Source organism: Poecilia formosa, unplaced genomic scaffold (assembly GCF_000485575.1).
Source record: "Poecilia formosa unplaced genomic scaffold, Poecilia_formosa-5.1.2 Scaffold635, whole genome shotgun sequence".
In the NCBI taxonomy this organism is placed as follows: domain Eukaryota; kingdom Metazoa; phylum Chordata; class Actinopteri; order Cyprinodontiformes; family Poeciliidae; genus Poecilia; species Poecilia formosa.
The window spans coordinates 161,609-178,482 of NW_006800574.1; the positions used below are offsets into that span (position 1 = coordinate 161,609).

The 16,874-nt window shown below is 38.7% G+C and overlaps 2 protein-coding genes across 5 annotated transcripts in view; one reads left to right on the plus strand and one right to left on the minus strand.

The window, feature by feature from the left end:
* Window positions 1-3,784: 3,784 nt before the first annotated feature.
* LOC103130438 (B-cell receptor-associated protein 29-like) lies at window positions 3,785-8,932 on the plus strand. Of its 2 annotated transcripts, XR_001660259.1 has the most exons (10): window positions 3,785-4,102; window positions 4,307-4,360; window positions 4,611-4,712; window positions 4,920-5,020; window positions 5,980-6,127; window positions 6,227-6,362; window positions 6,808-6,904; window positions 7,359-7,459; window positions 7,541-7,708; window positions 7,808-8,932. XR_001660259.1 is itself a non-coding variant. In XM_016665923.1 (8 exons), the coding sequence occupies exons 2-8, from the start codon at window positions 4,621-4,623 to the stop codon at window positions 7,574-7,576; spliced, it is 711 nt and encodes a 236-aa protein (XP_016521409.1). In that variant the 5' UTR covers window positions 3,786-4,360; window positions 4,611-4,620; the 3' UTR covers window positions 7,577-7,766. The 2 variants fall into 2 exon arrangements, 1 of the variants encoding a protein (XP_016521409.1); XM_016665923.1 differs by lacking the exon at window positions 7,808-8,932 and having other exon boundaries at window positions 3,786-4,360; window positions 7,541-7,766.
* The window catches only part of LOC103130439 (solute carrier organic anion transporter family member 1C1-like), a 14,076-nt gene continuing 5,447 nt past the window's right edge, over window positions 8,246-16,874 (minus strand). For 2 of the 3 annotated variants that reach the window (XM_016665921.1, XM_007541831.2), the window contains exons 4-15: window positions 16,721-16,853; window positions 16,380-16,501; window positions 15,142-15,288; window positions 14,671-14,769; window positions 13,673-13,927; window positions 12,633-12,797; window positions 11,924-12,119; window positions 10,685-10,850; window positions 10,414-10,598; window positions 10,263-10,327; window positions 9,868-9,985; window positions 8,246-9,305 (exon numbers count right to left, since the gene is read on the minus strand). In XM_016665921.1, the coding sequence (XP_016521407.1) occupies window positions 9,080-9,305; window positions 9,868-9,985; window positions 10,263-10,327; window positions 10,414-10,598; window positions 10,685-10,850; window positions 11,924-12,119; window positions 12,633-12,797; window positions 13,673-13,927; window positions 14,671-14,769; window positions 15,142-15,288; window positions 16,380-16,501; window positions 16,721-16,853 (1,877 nt within the window). In that variant the 3' untranslated portion in view covers window positions 8,246-9,079. Of the gene's footprint in view, window positions 9,306-9,867; window positions 9,986-10,262; window positions 10,328-10,413; window positions 10,599-10,684; window positions 10,851-11,923; window positions 12,120-12,632; window positions 12,798-13,672; window positions 13,928-14,670; window positions 14,770-15,141; window positions 15,289-16,379; window positions 16,528-16,720; window positions 16,854-16,874 lie in introns of all 3 variants that reach the window. The other variant, XM_016665922.1, reaches the window with a different exon arrangement.

Sequence of the window (16,874 nt, forward strand, 5' to 3'; positions counted from 1 at the left end):
ACTTCCATCTCAACCTAACACAAGCAGACGTAAACACGCAGAGAATAAATCGATTTTCAATCAGACCAGCAAATGCAGTAAGCATATTGTGAGGAAACACAAAAGTTTTGCACGGTAACGTAAAAGAAAAAAAATTCCCCCACATGCCCCACAGTTCTGTACACTTGCTCTTCAGTGTCTGACAGAAATGCACAATATTGATAAACTTTTTTGTGGTAGCAAAAATAATTTAGAAAAGGAGAAAACGACACGCACAGCACATACTCTTTGGAGGAAGAAACCAGAATCGAATTGAATACCTCTGCAGAAAAAAAAAAAAAAAAGATAATGGATGTGCTAATTACAGTGAAATGTCACACAGCCAGTAGACAGCATGGTGCCAAGTAAAATGTTAAACCACAAGTAAAAGAGTTCTCCCTAAAGGTCACTTGAAGCACCGAAGTTAGCAATGTATAAAATGAATTTAAAGCACAAAATATGGACAAAAAAAAATACTTTCAGTAAAACGTCAGAGCAATACGCAACCAGGTTACCGCTGAAAATAATGCTAACCTTTTCATCAGATTGATGGACCATTAATTACTAAATGTTTTGAACACAAGGTTTTCAGTTTTACTGGATGAAATGATCAATACAATAGAATACAACAAATATGACAACGAATAGCTCTTTACAGCTATTCGTTCCTCTACAATGCCACTGTGGAGGAAGAAAGCAACGACAGTGAACAGAGCATTCTGAATATGCAACAATAAGGTGATCAAGGCAGCAATAATAGGGCCACTAAAGTGTAATAATAGTAAACTTAAACGAATGTTTAAGAATGTTTTTAAAAGGTTTATTTATTTCAGTAACTCAGTTCAATGAGAGAAGCACATTACACAAATTAATTACACACAAATTGATGTTTTCAAGCCCTTATTTAATTTAATTATTTAATACATCAATCAATCCCTCAAGTTTATTTGAATAGCACATTTCAGCAGCAAGGCGGTTCAAGGTGCTTCACATAATAAAAACAGAAATATAGATACACTCATATTAAAGCATTTTTTTATAAACGAGACGTGGAAACGTTTGTCGGTTTGTGCTTAAGATTAATTTTGTAAGCAAGAGCAAGTCAAAACAGACTTACTAAAATTGACACAGCCAGCCTCATTTCATTTTAACAGCTCATTGTAGCTGATCTGGTTGTAATATCTTGAAGAGAAAGGTAGACATTTTCTGCCACATTGCAGCCCACTTAACACAAAGGATTAGGTCTTTCTTTTGTCAATAAATGGTTACTAACAGCTAACTACAGCTTTTAAGTGGATCTCAGAGGAAATGAGTCATCTCATTAAAAAAAACAACCTTTGGAGTGCTTGGGTTAAGTTTTTAACACACAAAAGAATAAGACGGAGAAGAACTGAGAAGAAATTCACAAACGGCATATTGGACACGCCTGACTCAGCCGTGCCTGAAAGCGCCGAGTTTCTACAAGTGGGTTTGTGTTCCAGCCATCGGCCACAGGCAGGACCTGATGTAGTCGCTGAAATTGTGAGATCAAGGACACAAGCAGCTGAAATGAGTTTTCCTCTGCTACCCCGAAGGAAAACAGAGGCGAGGTCGTTTACGTGTTCATTGAGCACTTCATCAGGTATGTCAAGCCATTACTGGCTGGGATCTCCCTTTGCTCTCTAAAAAGTGCCTTTTTTATAGGTTCTGCCACAAAAACCTTCAGGGTTCATGTTGATGTTATTGCATCATATAATTCCTGCAGACCCTGCAGCTGAATGGCGATGCTGCGCAGCTCCTGACACAGTTCTGACCTGTGGTAACCTGGCCGGGTCCAGAACAAATATGTTGCTCCTGAGAGCGTATTAATAGTTATTTAGTAGTTATTGAAGCCACTCCCACCCATTCCACCCGTCTTTAGGACTCATTTTATGAATGACCCTAAACATTTCATCCATGTTTGAAAAATTTTCATTGCGGCTGAAATAAAACCTTTTCTCAAAGACGAGTCGGCCAGGTTCTCTCCTCACTCGGCATTGCAAAAGCTTGTTGGAAACTGTGGCAAATAAGAACGGCACCACCTGCTTTAAGCTTTAGGCTACCAGACCAGATAAGATACCCTTAAAAGGAAACTGAGATTTAAAATTGCTTTTGTATTTTCTGAGATTATGCTTGTTTAATGCAAACTTTTATTTGATGTAACTTAGGGTACAGTACCCCTAACACTATCACTATGCTTTAAGAAATATCCCTGGAGACAGACATCAGTCTACAATATATCACTGTGTATGGCAGTGAGATCATTTAATTCTTTTTTTAAAATCTTTTCTCACTACACAACCAGCTTAGTAAATGATATGCACAAGTAGCTGCACACAGGTGGTCCTTGGTGAAAGCCATCATGGCTACCTCTCCATGCAGGAGCAAATCAGTGGCCTCTAAAGCGGCGCAGCGACAAGTTGTTGTCAGAGATGCTTATCCGTTCCTAAAAAGCTGTGACAGGGTGCAGCTGTAAACAGTTTGCAGCTGAGCGCTCCTCAGTCAGCAGCCAAAGACGATCGCAGTTATCAAGCTTTTTCACAGAGGAAGCCTGTGTGATTACAGTTTGTGAGCAGAAAATATTGGAGAGGAGAAAATAGAAAGACTCGTGGCAGGAAAAGGCAATACTCATCCAAAAAAAAAAAAAAAATGACGCTGAATACTAAATGTAGTTATTTTGAAACTGGGAGTATGTTTCTGGGATAAATAATTTGTAGGTGTTTATGACTAAAGAATTATTGAAATGATTACCTGTGTTAAAAATTGACTGTAATCATTTAAAAAGGACTTTTTGATTTCATTTCAAAATATCTAACCATGTTTGATTTGTCCAAGAGGCAACATTGCCCCCTTATGGATGTTTGAGACATTTCCAGATGGGAATGTTGATACATGGATGTGAAAATGTGTGTGGAAAAACTGCAGCTAGAATTTTTTGACTAAAAACCTTGAAGTAACACTTGAGCAATGCAATGAACTTGCTAAATGTCTTCAAATGTTTTTTGTTATTTGGAGTTTCTTTTAGAAACAAAAAGGAAGTGAGTACAAAGAAAGTATTTGTACATAAAAAAAATAACCCAAAACTAGCATATAATTACACCTCAATCAGCTTCTCACTGATCATTTTCTTTAACAAAAAAAAGAAGCAAAAATTAAGTAAAGTCACATGTTTTTAAGCCTCTCTGAACCTGGTGGTAGTTCCACCATCGCCACAAATCTCTTTCTTATTTCTGCAGTTATTTACACACTTTTACTCACATTAATAACTCAGGCTTTCTGCACAGTTTTAATTTTTCAAATATTTTACATAATCTGATGGCTTTTTAATGCACAGATACACATCATGTATATTTAAAAAAGTTATCCCACACAGTTACACGTCCCTTGGATCGGAGAACGGCTTTTCTGACAGTTTTTTAATATATTGTGATCTGCATAGTATAATATTCTTAATTTTGTATTTACTATTTTAAAATTTTTTAACAAATTTAGATCGTTTTGTGATCAAAATTTGATGCATTGCACCTGAATTTCCCCTCTGTGGGACAATAAAGTGTATTTTTGTTCTATTCTAATAAAATGTATAAACTGAAATTAAGGTGTATTTCTGTTCACTGCGATCTGAGAATCCCAGTGATGGATTTATACAAAATACAGGAAGCTTATATGAAGCTTGTTTATTATTATTATTATTAATATTATTTGTGAAGCCAAGGTGATTTCCAAGGAGGAAAAAAAAAGTTCTGATTGTTTTCGAGGCTCTGTATCTCACACACACAGATTGTGTTCTCCTAAATTGTACAAGCAAATAATACAAATTTGAACAGAAGGTTAGAATAACAACCAGCTTGAATCTATTTCGAGTCAGCCGTCCACACTTGGCTATTTTTGTAAAGCAACATGTAACACGAGCTCACACCCGGCAAACACATTCTCCTTCACACAGAGAAAGACAGAGACTCAAACCAAAAGACAACTCTCAGTCTTTCTGTGTCCCACAACAAAGATTTCAGACGGGTTTTAACGCTTTGATCTTTCACTGAGTCCAAGGGGAACGACGAAGGAGGTCAGCTATGGAGTTTTTATTTCAGGCTTCGGGTGTTGTGATGTTCCCCTGCAGCTGTTGCGACTCTGTGTGTGTGTGTGAGAGCATGTGGATGAGCGTCAGCGTGTGGGGACTCTCCAGTACTTTCCAGCTTAAACCTTAAACCTTTGCCTGGTAAGTTACCAGCTCCGTCGTTTACTCCCATTTCTCTGAAAACCTTCAAAGTGCTGCTCGGAGGAGAAGTGAGGCAGGATTTCAAGTTACGGGACAAAGAGACAGGTACGATCATCTGCAAGTCGATTGAAAATAAAAATAAAAAATCAGGATTGCTGAGAAAGTAACACACAGATGTAGTTTAATATAGTAGGAAAAAGTAGCTTAGAATTAAAAAAAAAAAAGTTTCAACTTATTACTGACTATACTGTGTATAACTGGGTTCAGGTCAGTTTAACCTCTTTACTGGGGAGCCACACAGATCATAGAGTTGTCTCATTTTCTAAAACATTTTCTATCCATTTATTCTCCACAGAAACGTTGCGATGACTCTCCAGTGGACCGCGGTGGCCTTCTTCCTGTATGCAGAGATCGTGTTCAACCTCATCCTGTGCATACCCTTTATATCAGCACACAGGTACCAGAACATGCTACCATTAGATCAACACTTTACATGCAATTAGAGGCCTGTGTAGGTCATACTCTGCTGATCTACACTTTTGAGTCAAAGCGTGAACAATGCAGTTCTAGTAATTCTCCAGCTCATTGCATCTTTATTGTTTTAATGCATACTTGTTGTCTATTGTCTGACATTAAAGCAACACGTATTGTACCGTCCTTGCAGATGGCATTTAGTTTTCAGATGGAGAATCTGGAGCTGGTTATCTCCATACTGGAACAAGTTCTTCTTTGCGATGATAATGGCCCTTGTTGTTCTTTTTTGTGGTAAGGACTCGGTCGACAGAAAGCGGTCACATTCCTTCAATTTTCTCATACTTTGTGAGCTTATGACAAAAAGCCTGGCGTTCCTCATTATTTCATTCATCATTTCTCACATGTATTTGACACACCAAAATAAAGTCAAACGAAATTATGACACAGAATGGGAAGACAATGACCATGAATACATTTGTTTTCATCCTGTGAAATTGTCCATTGTAACCAGTTTCTGAATCAGAAAAACATTGAATGCGTCCTGAAATTGGAGGTTTATGGCTGCATATATAATATAGTGTCTTTTTTTAAACCAGTGGCAGACATATAGTACTGCAGGATACTTTATTTGTTCACTGTTTGAATGTCTGATATGAAGGGAAATACATAAATATTGGCTTGTTTTGATCATAGCTTTTATCACCAACAGAATAGCAAATCCTACTATTTTCAGCAGGATTGCCCTCAACTTGAGTGTAATGTCAAAATTTCCAAATCAATCGCAACATTGATGCAGCTGTTCTGTGAAGACCTGCGAGGTTTAGTGAACAAACAACATTATGAAACATAAAGTTGTGGGCAATCTGAAAAGCAGGGTTATAAATTAAGAGTGTAAAGACATTGTAGTATATTCTAGCTATCTAAAAGTGAAAGCTCATCCCAACAATACATAGGTCATATAAACTCCAGGACAACTTAAAACAGCCCAGAAGTACAATAAGTTTGAATGGCCCAGTCAAAGTCCACAACGACAGCACATCCAACTGACAACCTGTGTCTGAAAATGAACTTTTATAAACTCTGTAGAAAGAGCCTGAACTGTTGGACAAGGATGAACAGGATACTTTATGCTCCTGTATTGCATAAAACGTTTTAGGTCGTAATACGACAAAATGTGAAAAGTTTTGCATGAGTAAGCAATATCAGTAGGAACTCCTGCTCAACCTGCCCCGCCTGCTTTCTAACCTCAGACGCCATCCGAGACGTGCAGAAGTACTCTGGCCCTGAGCCTGTGCACGACGCTCAGGCCAGCCCGAACCTGTACGACCACGTCCACATGAAGCTGTTCAGGGCCCAGAGGAACCTTTACATCTGCGGCTTCTCTCTCTTTCTCTGGCTGTGAGTTCAGCGACTCCTGCCCACCCTGGTGACAAACGACATCCTGAGGTCCTGCTTTATCTGTGCAACATGCAGTCAATTTGCCTTTCTGCTCTGCAGCGTCATGCGCCGGATTGTCACTCTGCTAAACCAGATTGCTGAGACTTCGGTAAACACTGCAGGTCTTCAGGCACAGATGGATAATGCATTTAAAACAGCCGAGAGGCACCAGGAGGACAACCAGATTCTCAAAACAGTGAGAGCTAGTGATTTATATTTCTGCAGCGATACAAACCTGAAAAACATTCAATATCTTGCATGCATTTCTTGTTCTGATTAAAAGTTTTGCAGAAGGCCTTCGTCATGTACAACTGATCTGAGATCTTCTTTTTTTTTATAGCTGATGTTTTTGCAGAGGTGGGTAAAATATCCATAAATTGTTCTGCATCAATATACTTTCCACTCAAGTAGACAAGAATATAAAAAACATGAAAGCATTCCAAGTTTTCAGCAACTGATTACAAGATCTGATTTAATTGCTGCAATCAGACATACAAACAATTTTTTTTCTTCAAATTTTAATATTTAAACTGAAAAAATACGTAAAGGACGGCTGTAGTTATAAGATAATGAATTCTCTTATCCAATGTAAAAATAAAAAAATAGCGATTTGTTATCTAAGGATGATCATGTTTGCTTAGGCTCTCCTGGAAAGAGAACAATCTTCGCTGAAAACAAATAATCAATTGAAGTTGGAGATTGAAAAGCTTCAAAGTCAACTAAAAGTTGCTGGGGAAGGTGAGTAGTCATTGCTTTAATTTGTTTAAATGAATTTAAAAACAAATCTAAACAGTCAAACTTCTGTATTTGCTAATTACTTGCTAAGGTTATATTTTTGTAAGTTTTGTGCCCAGTGACAAAACACACAAATGATTACATCCAGTAAAGATCAATGAACAATCACTGTTAAAGTAAAAACTAAACTCTTCCCTTGTACGATTATATTTTAGACACGCTAAATCTTCAAGAAATATTAGTTTTCCTACGTTCTTATTCTAAAACTTTCAGAGCAAATTTAAAATTAGACTTACTCCTCCCAAACAAGACGACAAGCATCCATTTTATTAAGCTGGATGAAAATTTAAGGTCTTCTAAGGAGCGGATTAGTTTGCTTCTACCTTGAGTCATCTCTAACAACTGCAGCAGAGATTTTTATGACTCTTTAGAAACGATTGACTGTTTTTGTGTCCAGCTGTGCGAAGGTCTGACGCTGAAGTTGAAGCCATGAAAAAACAGGCCAAAGGTCTGGCGCATGAATATGACAGACTACTAAGGGAGCATCATCTGCTGCAGGTACGCGGCACAAATTACAGAACATTTTCACCTCACTCACTGCCGTCATGTTTCGTTGATGACACCGTTTTCGATCCACAGAACCTCCAGAGTGCTGAGGATAAAAAAGATCAGTAATCATGTAGCTGTGACCAGACCTGGGTTTACCTCCACTCCGCTCACAGACGAGAACAGCAGACGCCATATGTCTCCGTCACAAATCTCTTCAGGTTTATTTTCTTCTGGAGGAGAATATTGTTTTATATACATGTAAAAGATTAAGAAAATTGTGTGTTATTTGTTGAATAAATAAAAGCCCATTTTCCATTTTGTTTTGCTGGCCTGGCAACATTTCAGCACACATGCAAGAACATCTTAGAACCTAGAACCGGCTGGAAAAATGTTTTGAGAGTTTATTGCTGATTATGACTTTTTTAATAACTTATGAGACCCACAGATTCAAGATGTATTACTTAATAAAGACGTACAATAATGCCCCAAAACAGACCAAAAGACTCCAGACGTGAAGTGGATTTAAGAGTAGATACTTTGACTTTTACAAAAACACATACATTAGGGACATTTTGTGAGATTGTAACGTAGCATCTCCTGTATAAAGACAGAAGGACTCTCCTGCTATTTTTAAACCAATTCAAAAATGTTTTTCCTGTAATCGTTTATTGCAGGTAACCAGGAAAACCTGGAGTGGAGTTTCAGTGGAAGGAGCAGATTTCTTTTAAATATAAATATGTCTAAATATAGCAACGGCCACGTATTAAGGGATCGATTAATGTGACGTGAACTGGATTTAAAGAAACAGTGTTTAATATCCATTTCCTGTGTCATTCCACTAAAGCACACACAACTGAATTCATGAAATTATGTTGATTTTTGGGATTGTCTATGATACCTGGTGGGTGTTCCATGTCATCAAATGGTGACATATGCAAAACCTGTTTTTTACCCGTCGTATTAGACTTGCAGGAAGAGGTGTTGACAAAACTCCATGATCCAAAAAACAGACAATAAAAAATAAGATCAGGGTGAAATTTCAAATTTAAAACAAAATGAGGCACAGCGGTGGCTTCATGAGCTCTACACACAACACAGTACAACCAGAAAAATGAGGTAGGTTTTGTGGCAAAGAGCCTCATCGTTGCATTATTTGTTTAAAAGTAACACATTAGTTAGAACGCTTAAACTGTTGCCCTTGCAACTTACAGTGTAAGGTATGCAAGGCATTGCTAGAATCAACATATTCAGGACATACAGCAATTGTTTTCCCTTGCAGAGAACTTACATTTAAACTTTGCCTACAGAGATTTAAAAATGTCGTCCCGACGTACGCCGAAGAAATAATGCGAGTATACATATGAGCAAATACGTGGACACGACGTTAACAAAGCAGCGTGTGACTACAGTTTTCTTATTCTATTAGCTGACATTACAACCAGGCTGAAAATAAAAGCAAAGATTTCTACAGAAAATATAGCACAACTGTTTTTTTTTTGTTTTGTTTTGTTTGTTTTTTCTAAATATTCCAGATAACACATTTCTGCACAAATACCTGTCTGGTCTGAGATATATCTCGGCACATGTGTGGTGCATCAAGAGCCAGAGGAGAGGATGATGTGCAGGAGCTTACAAACGAGTCTCTCTTTCGGGATTGCAGTCAGGGCTCAGTATAAACTGCTCACAGTGCATGGAGCTGTTCTCGTCTTTCCTCAGCGACTCCAGTTCACCGTTTTGGTTGCTCAGAGCCTCCTTCTCCTCCCTTTTAATGTGTCTTTTGAGAAGAGCAAATCCCCAAACACAAAGGAAGAAGGAGACCGCCCTCAGACCGAGTGTGAGGCCCAGGTACACTATCCTGTGTTAAAAACAATATTGTTAGAGGACAGATTGCTCCGTAGTCTTTGGTGCATGTCTAAGTCAGGCTCCAAATCCCTAAGGGGAAAGTCATTGTTAAAATTCACACTTTCGTATTCATATTTTCAAGAAGCCTTCACTCCACTGCATTTTAATTAAAGGCACGCCGGTCGTCCTCTCGCAGCTGATAGGGCTCGGAATAAAGACGAGGTGGGATTACCGCCCTTTCAGCATTTTCTTAATTAGAAACAAACAGTTTGGCCCGTAATTAAAATCCATGCGGAGCTTACAGAGTGTGACAATTAAAAGGAATCCGGTCATATCTGTCTTTGCTCTCTCCTTGCCACACTAATCAAGAGTTTGCTCTCTGCTGAAGAGTATTACCTTCAAAACAGGGAGGAAAAGTTAAGTTTCTACATTCATGAGGTGCTCTGGCTTTAAACCCCGATTTAAAGTGTTTTAAATTTGCAACAAATCACTAAACTTCAAACTGTTTTTCAGTTCCTGGAAACTATTTCATGTAGAAATTGCTTTTGCGCTTCAATACATCGCGTTCACATTACCTGTAAGATGAAGTGTTGTAAATTCTGCAAGCGCCTTTTCCTCCACATGTGCTGTATGCCCATTTGAGGCAGGTTGTATCTATTATGGCGCCAAAGTAGATGGGAGCGGGTATTCCTGCTGTTGTGCAAGATGAAGAAAACTTCGTTTATTCATCTGCTACTAATGAGGCTGTTTGATGTAGTTTACACTTACAGTTCAAAGCTAATAATAGCAAGTGCCAGTAGACTAAGCTTCCCTCATTAGATATGAGTCTTCTGTGATATTATCAAATAATGCACAGTATAAACGGTCATGAACGCTGTCATCCACTAAGGTCTGAGATTATATTACCAGTTCATTTCATGCTAATTAGTCGGGAGCATCCAGTAAAAGCTGGGTAATCAAAAGCTCTTACCCAGGGTGCGTGTGGCCAGTGTGTGGATTCCAAGAGCTAGGGATTTCAACTCAGGCTTTATGCACCTGTAAGCACATAACTAAACCCTTCAATATTTTTTATTTAATCACACTGAAAACATTTTTCACAATATGCGTCGTTTATTACGTGCCTGACCAGAAGCATGAGGCCCGGCGTGCCCCCGAGAGAGATGACAAAGGAACTGAGGACAGACAGAGCCAGGAAGTACGGGAACACTCCGTCACAACTGCGTCTGGGTGAACACTGGCCTAAACTAGCCGTTATATTTCCTGGCTGGACATTAGTCACTGACACACACCTGCAGTTGTCAAAAACCTGACAGTGGGAGAAACAATCAATTCATAAATAAATAAAAAATCAATTAGCTATAGGTGATAAGATGGAAATGCTGCGTGTCCAACCATGTTTCTGCCAGAGCCTGAGGACGACGTGCATCCAGCTAAACAAGGAGAGATGTAGGTGATCCCATTCTCTCCACACACTGGGTCCCACTCCTTCGTCGAGCACAAGCAGCCGGAATTACAGTCAGAAAACAGAGACTGTTCCTGATAAGACAGGTCGTCCACTCTGTGAATGAGAACAGAACATGTACATGTCATTGTGCATTTTGTCTAGGAATACAGACAGAAACTCACATTCTCTTTTAGTTTCAACGGGAGGAAACTCAAGTGTTCTGGTACAAAACATGATATATGCCTTTTGATGCGTACAAAACTTGTGTTATAAGGACAAAACGTGTCTCCAAATGTCCGCACAGTTCTAACGAGGACCCGAATTAATGCCAAGAAAATCTCTAGTAATTTGTCTTTATCCTGGTACAACATGTTTACGATTGAAATACTTAATTCATTCTGACTTCATGGGTAGACTTAGCTGTGAATCATGTTCCTCCAACTGTATATTAAGTGTTTGCTCAGCTACTTAACTTTACTTGACCAAAGCAAAAATATGTTTTACACACAAGAACGCCTAGGAAAACTCTTTACACAAGAAAATCCTGAGGCTATCAAACTGTCTGATCAAAAAACCTGATTTGTTTAATTCCAACAACACGTAATGTGCTGCGAATGATCGCAGGCATGACACAACAAAGAGACATTTATAAAAACAAAAAGTCTACAACCAAACCATATGAGAAAACGTGAATTATTTTGGTTACTGGTGCAGGACTTTCTCAAAAATACCGACCAAATCTCTCTAAACAGATTATTTTGTGTCAACATTCTCGCAGTGGATTTGCTAAAGCTATTCAAGAATGTCAGGGATAAAGTTGGGGTTTGTCTGGCTAACACTTCTGTCTCAAGAACAAAAACAGTCAGAGCAAAAAGTAAAAAGAAAACACATTCCAGAAGGTCACGTCTACATCGCCTTTGGAAATGCATTGTGGAAAATTTAAGCAAACAACGTTCCCACCTGCCTCTGCTCTCGTTAGGCCGATTATCCTTTAAGGCAACTGTATCCTGGTAACCGCGGCAACGGCAAACATGACTACTGACTTAAACCTTGCTTTGCTTTTGGCACTTGGAAGCAAAATCGGCCTATCCAGAAGTTATTTAACCTGCACACTTGAATACCTCACCAGGTATAAGGACGGCTTGAAAACATTCATTTAAAACCAAATTCCTATAACGATTACATACCCAGTGTATGAAACTGTGATGCCAGCCACCTTCGAGTTCTCACAGCCCATGGCTAAGAATAGGAATGACAGAAAGAACCCCAACAGGGAAGTCCCAAAGGCAAATTTAGCTGCTCCCATGACACCCAGTTTGAACTTCTTCATGACGACGCCTCCAGAAAACATCCCGAGGGCCACAGCTGGGATGTTGATCATGCCTAGCCAATCAAAGAAAAACCAACTCATTCTTAAAGGGAGAGAGGATCAGGAAAGAAGTTATATAAGGAGCATGTGCAGAAACTTCCCTTCCAAACAGAGGTCAAAATAAGAAATTAGTCTCATACGTATTTCATTTAAATAGAGTTGAAGCCACTCATACAAGATGTAAAATTGTCTTCTGATGGTGAAGAGGATGAATGTATTTCACACTGAACTTATAAATCTCCCACCCATGAACTCTGTGGGGACGAATGAGATCTATGTTTTTACACTGTTTTCAGCTGCAATGTATTGATTGTTTAAATGGCCTTAATAATCTGTGACGTTTGTCGCTAACAACAGAATACTAAGCGTTGTGCTAAATGTCGCTCTGTGAAGCTGCAGCACCTACTTCAAACCTAGGTAGAGGTTGGATTATACAAATTGATCAAAAGATGCCCTACTAGAAAAAACAAAAGACGTACAACTTGCCGACTATATATATATGATTAAAAATGTCTAAATTTACTTACCCATAAGAAAATTGGCTTTTGAAGCCGACTGGCCGTAGTGCTGCTCAATGTATTTTGGTTTGTAGGTCACCATGCCGATGAGTGAGTTGAACTGGATGATGGTTACACCCAGGTAGATGATGTAGACAGGATTTCCAAGAAGTATCTTCAATGTTGGCACAAATTCTGTGAAGGAAAGTTTAAATTAATAAATGTCATTGTTTGCATGTCGAATTAAACATTAAAAATAGGTAACAATTAATAAATCTTTCTTAATAAGTTGCAAAATGTAGTGAAATGAGCTAATGAAATGAGATTTACCCTGCAGGGTAGAAGATAATGCCTCTATTTAAAGAGGCAATGCAACTCTTAATACTCCAGTAAGCGCATAAAGATACAAATCTGTCTACATCCAGAACATTCCCTTGTAAAACAATTAATGCACAATGCATCCTTTGAAATTTGTCACACTGCGACCGCAAACATTGTTCTATTTTGTTGAGGTTTTATGTAATGTACCAGAACTTATTTTCATATTGGTCAAAATTATCCAGTTTAATTAGACTTTTTAGTCCACATACAAAATCCTGAGAGTGGAAGAAAACTAAGACTGCACATCAGAATGAACACACCTAAAAGCCAGAGTTACAATAGTTCGGTTCAGCTCATGTTCAAGGGTTAGAATGGTCTACTCAAAGTCCAGACCTAAAGCCAACATGAAAATTACTGCTCACAGATGCTCTCCATCCAACCTGACTGAACTTGAGCTATTTCCCAAAGACGAATGAGAGAATATTTCAGGCTCTATTTGTGCACAGCTTGTACAGATTCCCCCAAACTACTTGGAGTAGCAGCGGCAATAGAAGTATTGACCGATGGGAGACTTCAAACATTGAAGGCAGTGATTAGACATGGTTTGCAATGTCTAAAACATTGCAAAACATTTTTGTTTCCTTCTGTCTGTTAAATAAAATCTCAAAAGAATACATTGCAGTTTATGATTTTAAGGTGAAAAAAAAAAACACGTAGGTCACGGCGTAACCCTGTGAGGTTTGTTGTACCGTTGGCCATCATGTGTAAATTGGTTGGTTCCTCGGGTCTGATCTTGTGGTCCAGGGTTGGCGAATCTGCATCTTTGATAAACCTGGTCTGCTCTGGAGTACAGACACTATCATGTTTATCCACAGGTACTGGCAAAGACTTGGGCAGGAACCAGAAAGGAACGGCGGACAGGAGCGTGACAGTGCCAGCCACAAGGTAACCCAGCCACCACGCTCCTACCCAGCGGGCGTCGTCAGGGGTGATGGTGATTGTTTCTGTGAAAGGAGAAGCACACAGAGTTTGGTGGTGGAATTTATTCCCATGTTCATGAATTAATTAGACGTTTGTCACTTTCATAAAACTGACTTTAATGCTCTTCTACCTTGGGTACATGTTCATGAAGTCCATCTTTTCTTCACTTTAGGGTTAAACTAGAGTTTCACAAGAGCTTTAAAAAAATGTCTTGCTTCTTGATCAGAGCGTTCACGTCTTGCCTGGTTACACCCACAAACCACTATGTGTTTTATTGTGATTTTAGAAGATAGACAAATTCAAATAAGTCCATAATTTAGTGGTGGAAGAAACCCTGATCATATTTATGCTCACCAATGTTCGGTAACAAAGTTTTGCAGGACAGTATCATTCATATAGAGACCAGATGACACACAGGTGGAGTTCTTTACTAACTAAACGACTTCTGGGCTGAGCTCTAATTTAATTTTTAATTTAATTTTGTAGACTTCCATTGGTAAAACTCAATAAAGTATCAATAAAACCCAACGAAGTGCATCAAAATCTGTGACAGTAATGTAATGAATTTTCTATGTTTCAGGGTTGTGAATACTTCAACAAGGCACAGAAATTTGTCCAGTTGGATTTTCTGCTGGCAGAATGCCTGAAGAAACTATAATGCACAACATATAATTTCCAAACCTAACTTAATTTTCCAGAGGCTAAACCATTAAAGGATTACCCAACAGCGTGTCTGAATCATCGGGCGGAGTTCAGCTTTACTCACCCATGTCTACGTAGCCAACATCGACATAAATCTTGGCACACAGAGACCCGAGCAAGAAACCAAACACAGGACCAATAATTGCAATGGTTTGGACGCAACCTGTGACAAACAGAAAGTATTTAGTCTCAGCTACATGTTCCTTCAGTGTCACTACAGTTATCTGTTTCTTTATGTATTCAATGCATAAGCATGTTTGACCAGAGTTAAAACTGATGTTTTTAGCGAGGACCAATATTAAGAGTAAGAGTCGAAGTGGCTGTCTTGGGAAACGCTCATTATGTATGAAATAATCCACACAGGAAATCCATAACTAAGCATGTGAAATATGAGCAACTAAACTCCACTTCGTGTCACTATTGCCTATAAGAACGTACACAAAAATGCTACTTTGACAGCAGTTACCAAACACCAAAAAAATAAAATAAATGTTTGATTTTTTGTTCTAAATAGTTGTGAACTCATCTACATTACCTATATACAGGGCAGCATTTTCTGACTGTGCATAGTCGTCAATATAGGATATTCCCAAAGGCTGCACAGGAGTCTCTCCAATTCCACGCAGAACATTTCCCAGCAACACATACATCCACATTGAAATGCTGGACTCTTGTTCGCATCCTGCAGTTCACAAGAAAACAGAGAGAAGAAAAAAAAAACACTATTTCAGTACAAAAGCTGAAACTTACATATCATTGGAGTAATTACACAGATGATTCAAGCATTTAACTAAATTTAATTTTGAAGGTCATGGCTTACTGATAATGAAAACTTAAAATTCAATTTCTCTGGAAAGTTAATCTTGAATGATTTTCAGTGGAGAGATGCTTTGTTCTGTTCTGTCCTACACAATCGAAGGGAAGGCTGCTGATTGGACAGCTTTCCAGTAGATAGTCACTAACAACCTCCACACAAAGGGAAAGCCAGAAAAGATCATTGTAGTTCATGAAATGCTGTATCAAGGCATGTTAGTGAAAAGTTTGGAGGAAGGTAAAATTTTGTTAGAAACAGCAATAAATGCACCTTTGAGTGGATTGTGAAGAAAAAGCCTTTTAAAGGCGAGATTCACAAGGTGCAGGCTATGCAGGAGTAGCTTTCCCTCACACAGAGGGACTGAGAACACGGGATACATCTGTCAGAGTCTTTAAGCAAGGCTACATCTGAACCCAAGACGACGTCAGATGTGTTTCATGTGTGCCGAGGAGAAAAAGGACTGGAGTGTTGCTTAGTGGTCCAAACTCCGTCTTCAGATGAAAATAAATTTTGCATTTCTTTCATAAATCAAAGTCCCAGATTCGACATGAATTTGGGACTTTGAAGTTTGCTTGAAGTCCAGTGTGTGGTTCCCATGGTCAGCAGTGACTTGGGGAGCTTTGTCGTCTACTGATGTTAGCTTATTAAGTCCAAAGTTTTTGCAAAGTTGTCTACTATTAAAGCTCACAAAGTAATATACATTGCACACTTTATGGACATACTTTCCAGGGATGCTGTGGCTGATCCAGAGCTACCAGTTTTAATTGTTGTGACTGCACCAATTTACAAAAAGCATAAACATAAAGATGTGTTTTTTTATTTTTTTATTTTATTTTACTTTTTTTTGCCAAAATGCACGGCTGAACTTCCATATCTTACCTTCAGAGGGCAGCGATTTTTTTTTTGTTTTTTTTGTTGTTTTTTTGCCAACATGCGACGGCTGAACTTCCATATCTTACCTTCAGAGGGCAGCGAAGAGGGCCTATCACCTGCCCTGGATGACTCCAGTGAACTTACTGGACATGGAGAGAGCTGGCTGGTTGAATTCGCTGAAGCTCTGAAGGTTGTTTCAATCTTATAGCTGCGTATAAAATACCAATGCCAATACTGTTAAACAAGGGGAGGGAGAAAGCATCAGGTACAGTTAGACACTCGCAATTTAAATCCACACAGTGGCTACGTGAAGCAATGTTTTTTGTTTTTTTTAAATGCGGACACATTTCTATGATGGAAGAAATATGAATACTTGCAACAGCTTTAGATGCAAAAAGGTTTTTGAATTTTGAAGACGTTAACTCACCGGCCAATGATGAAATGAGGCATGGCGATCAGGAAGGTTCCCAGAGACATCAAAATGCATCCAGCTGCGATGATCTTGGGCCGGTGCAGCTTGGCACCAAAATAGCTCACAAAAGCAATCACTAACAAATTCCCTGCAGAGAGTTTACAAATAA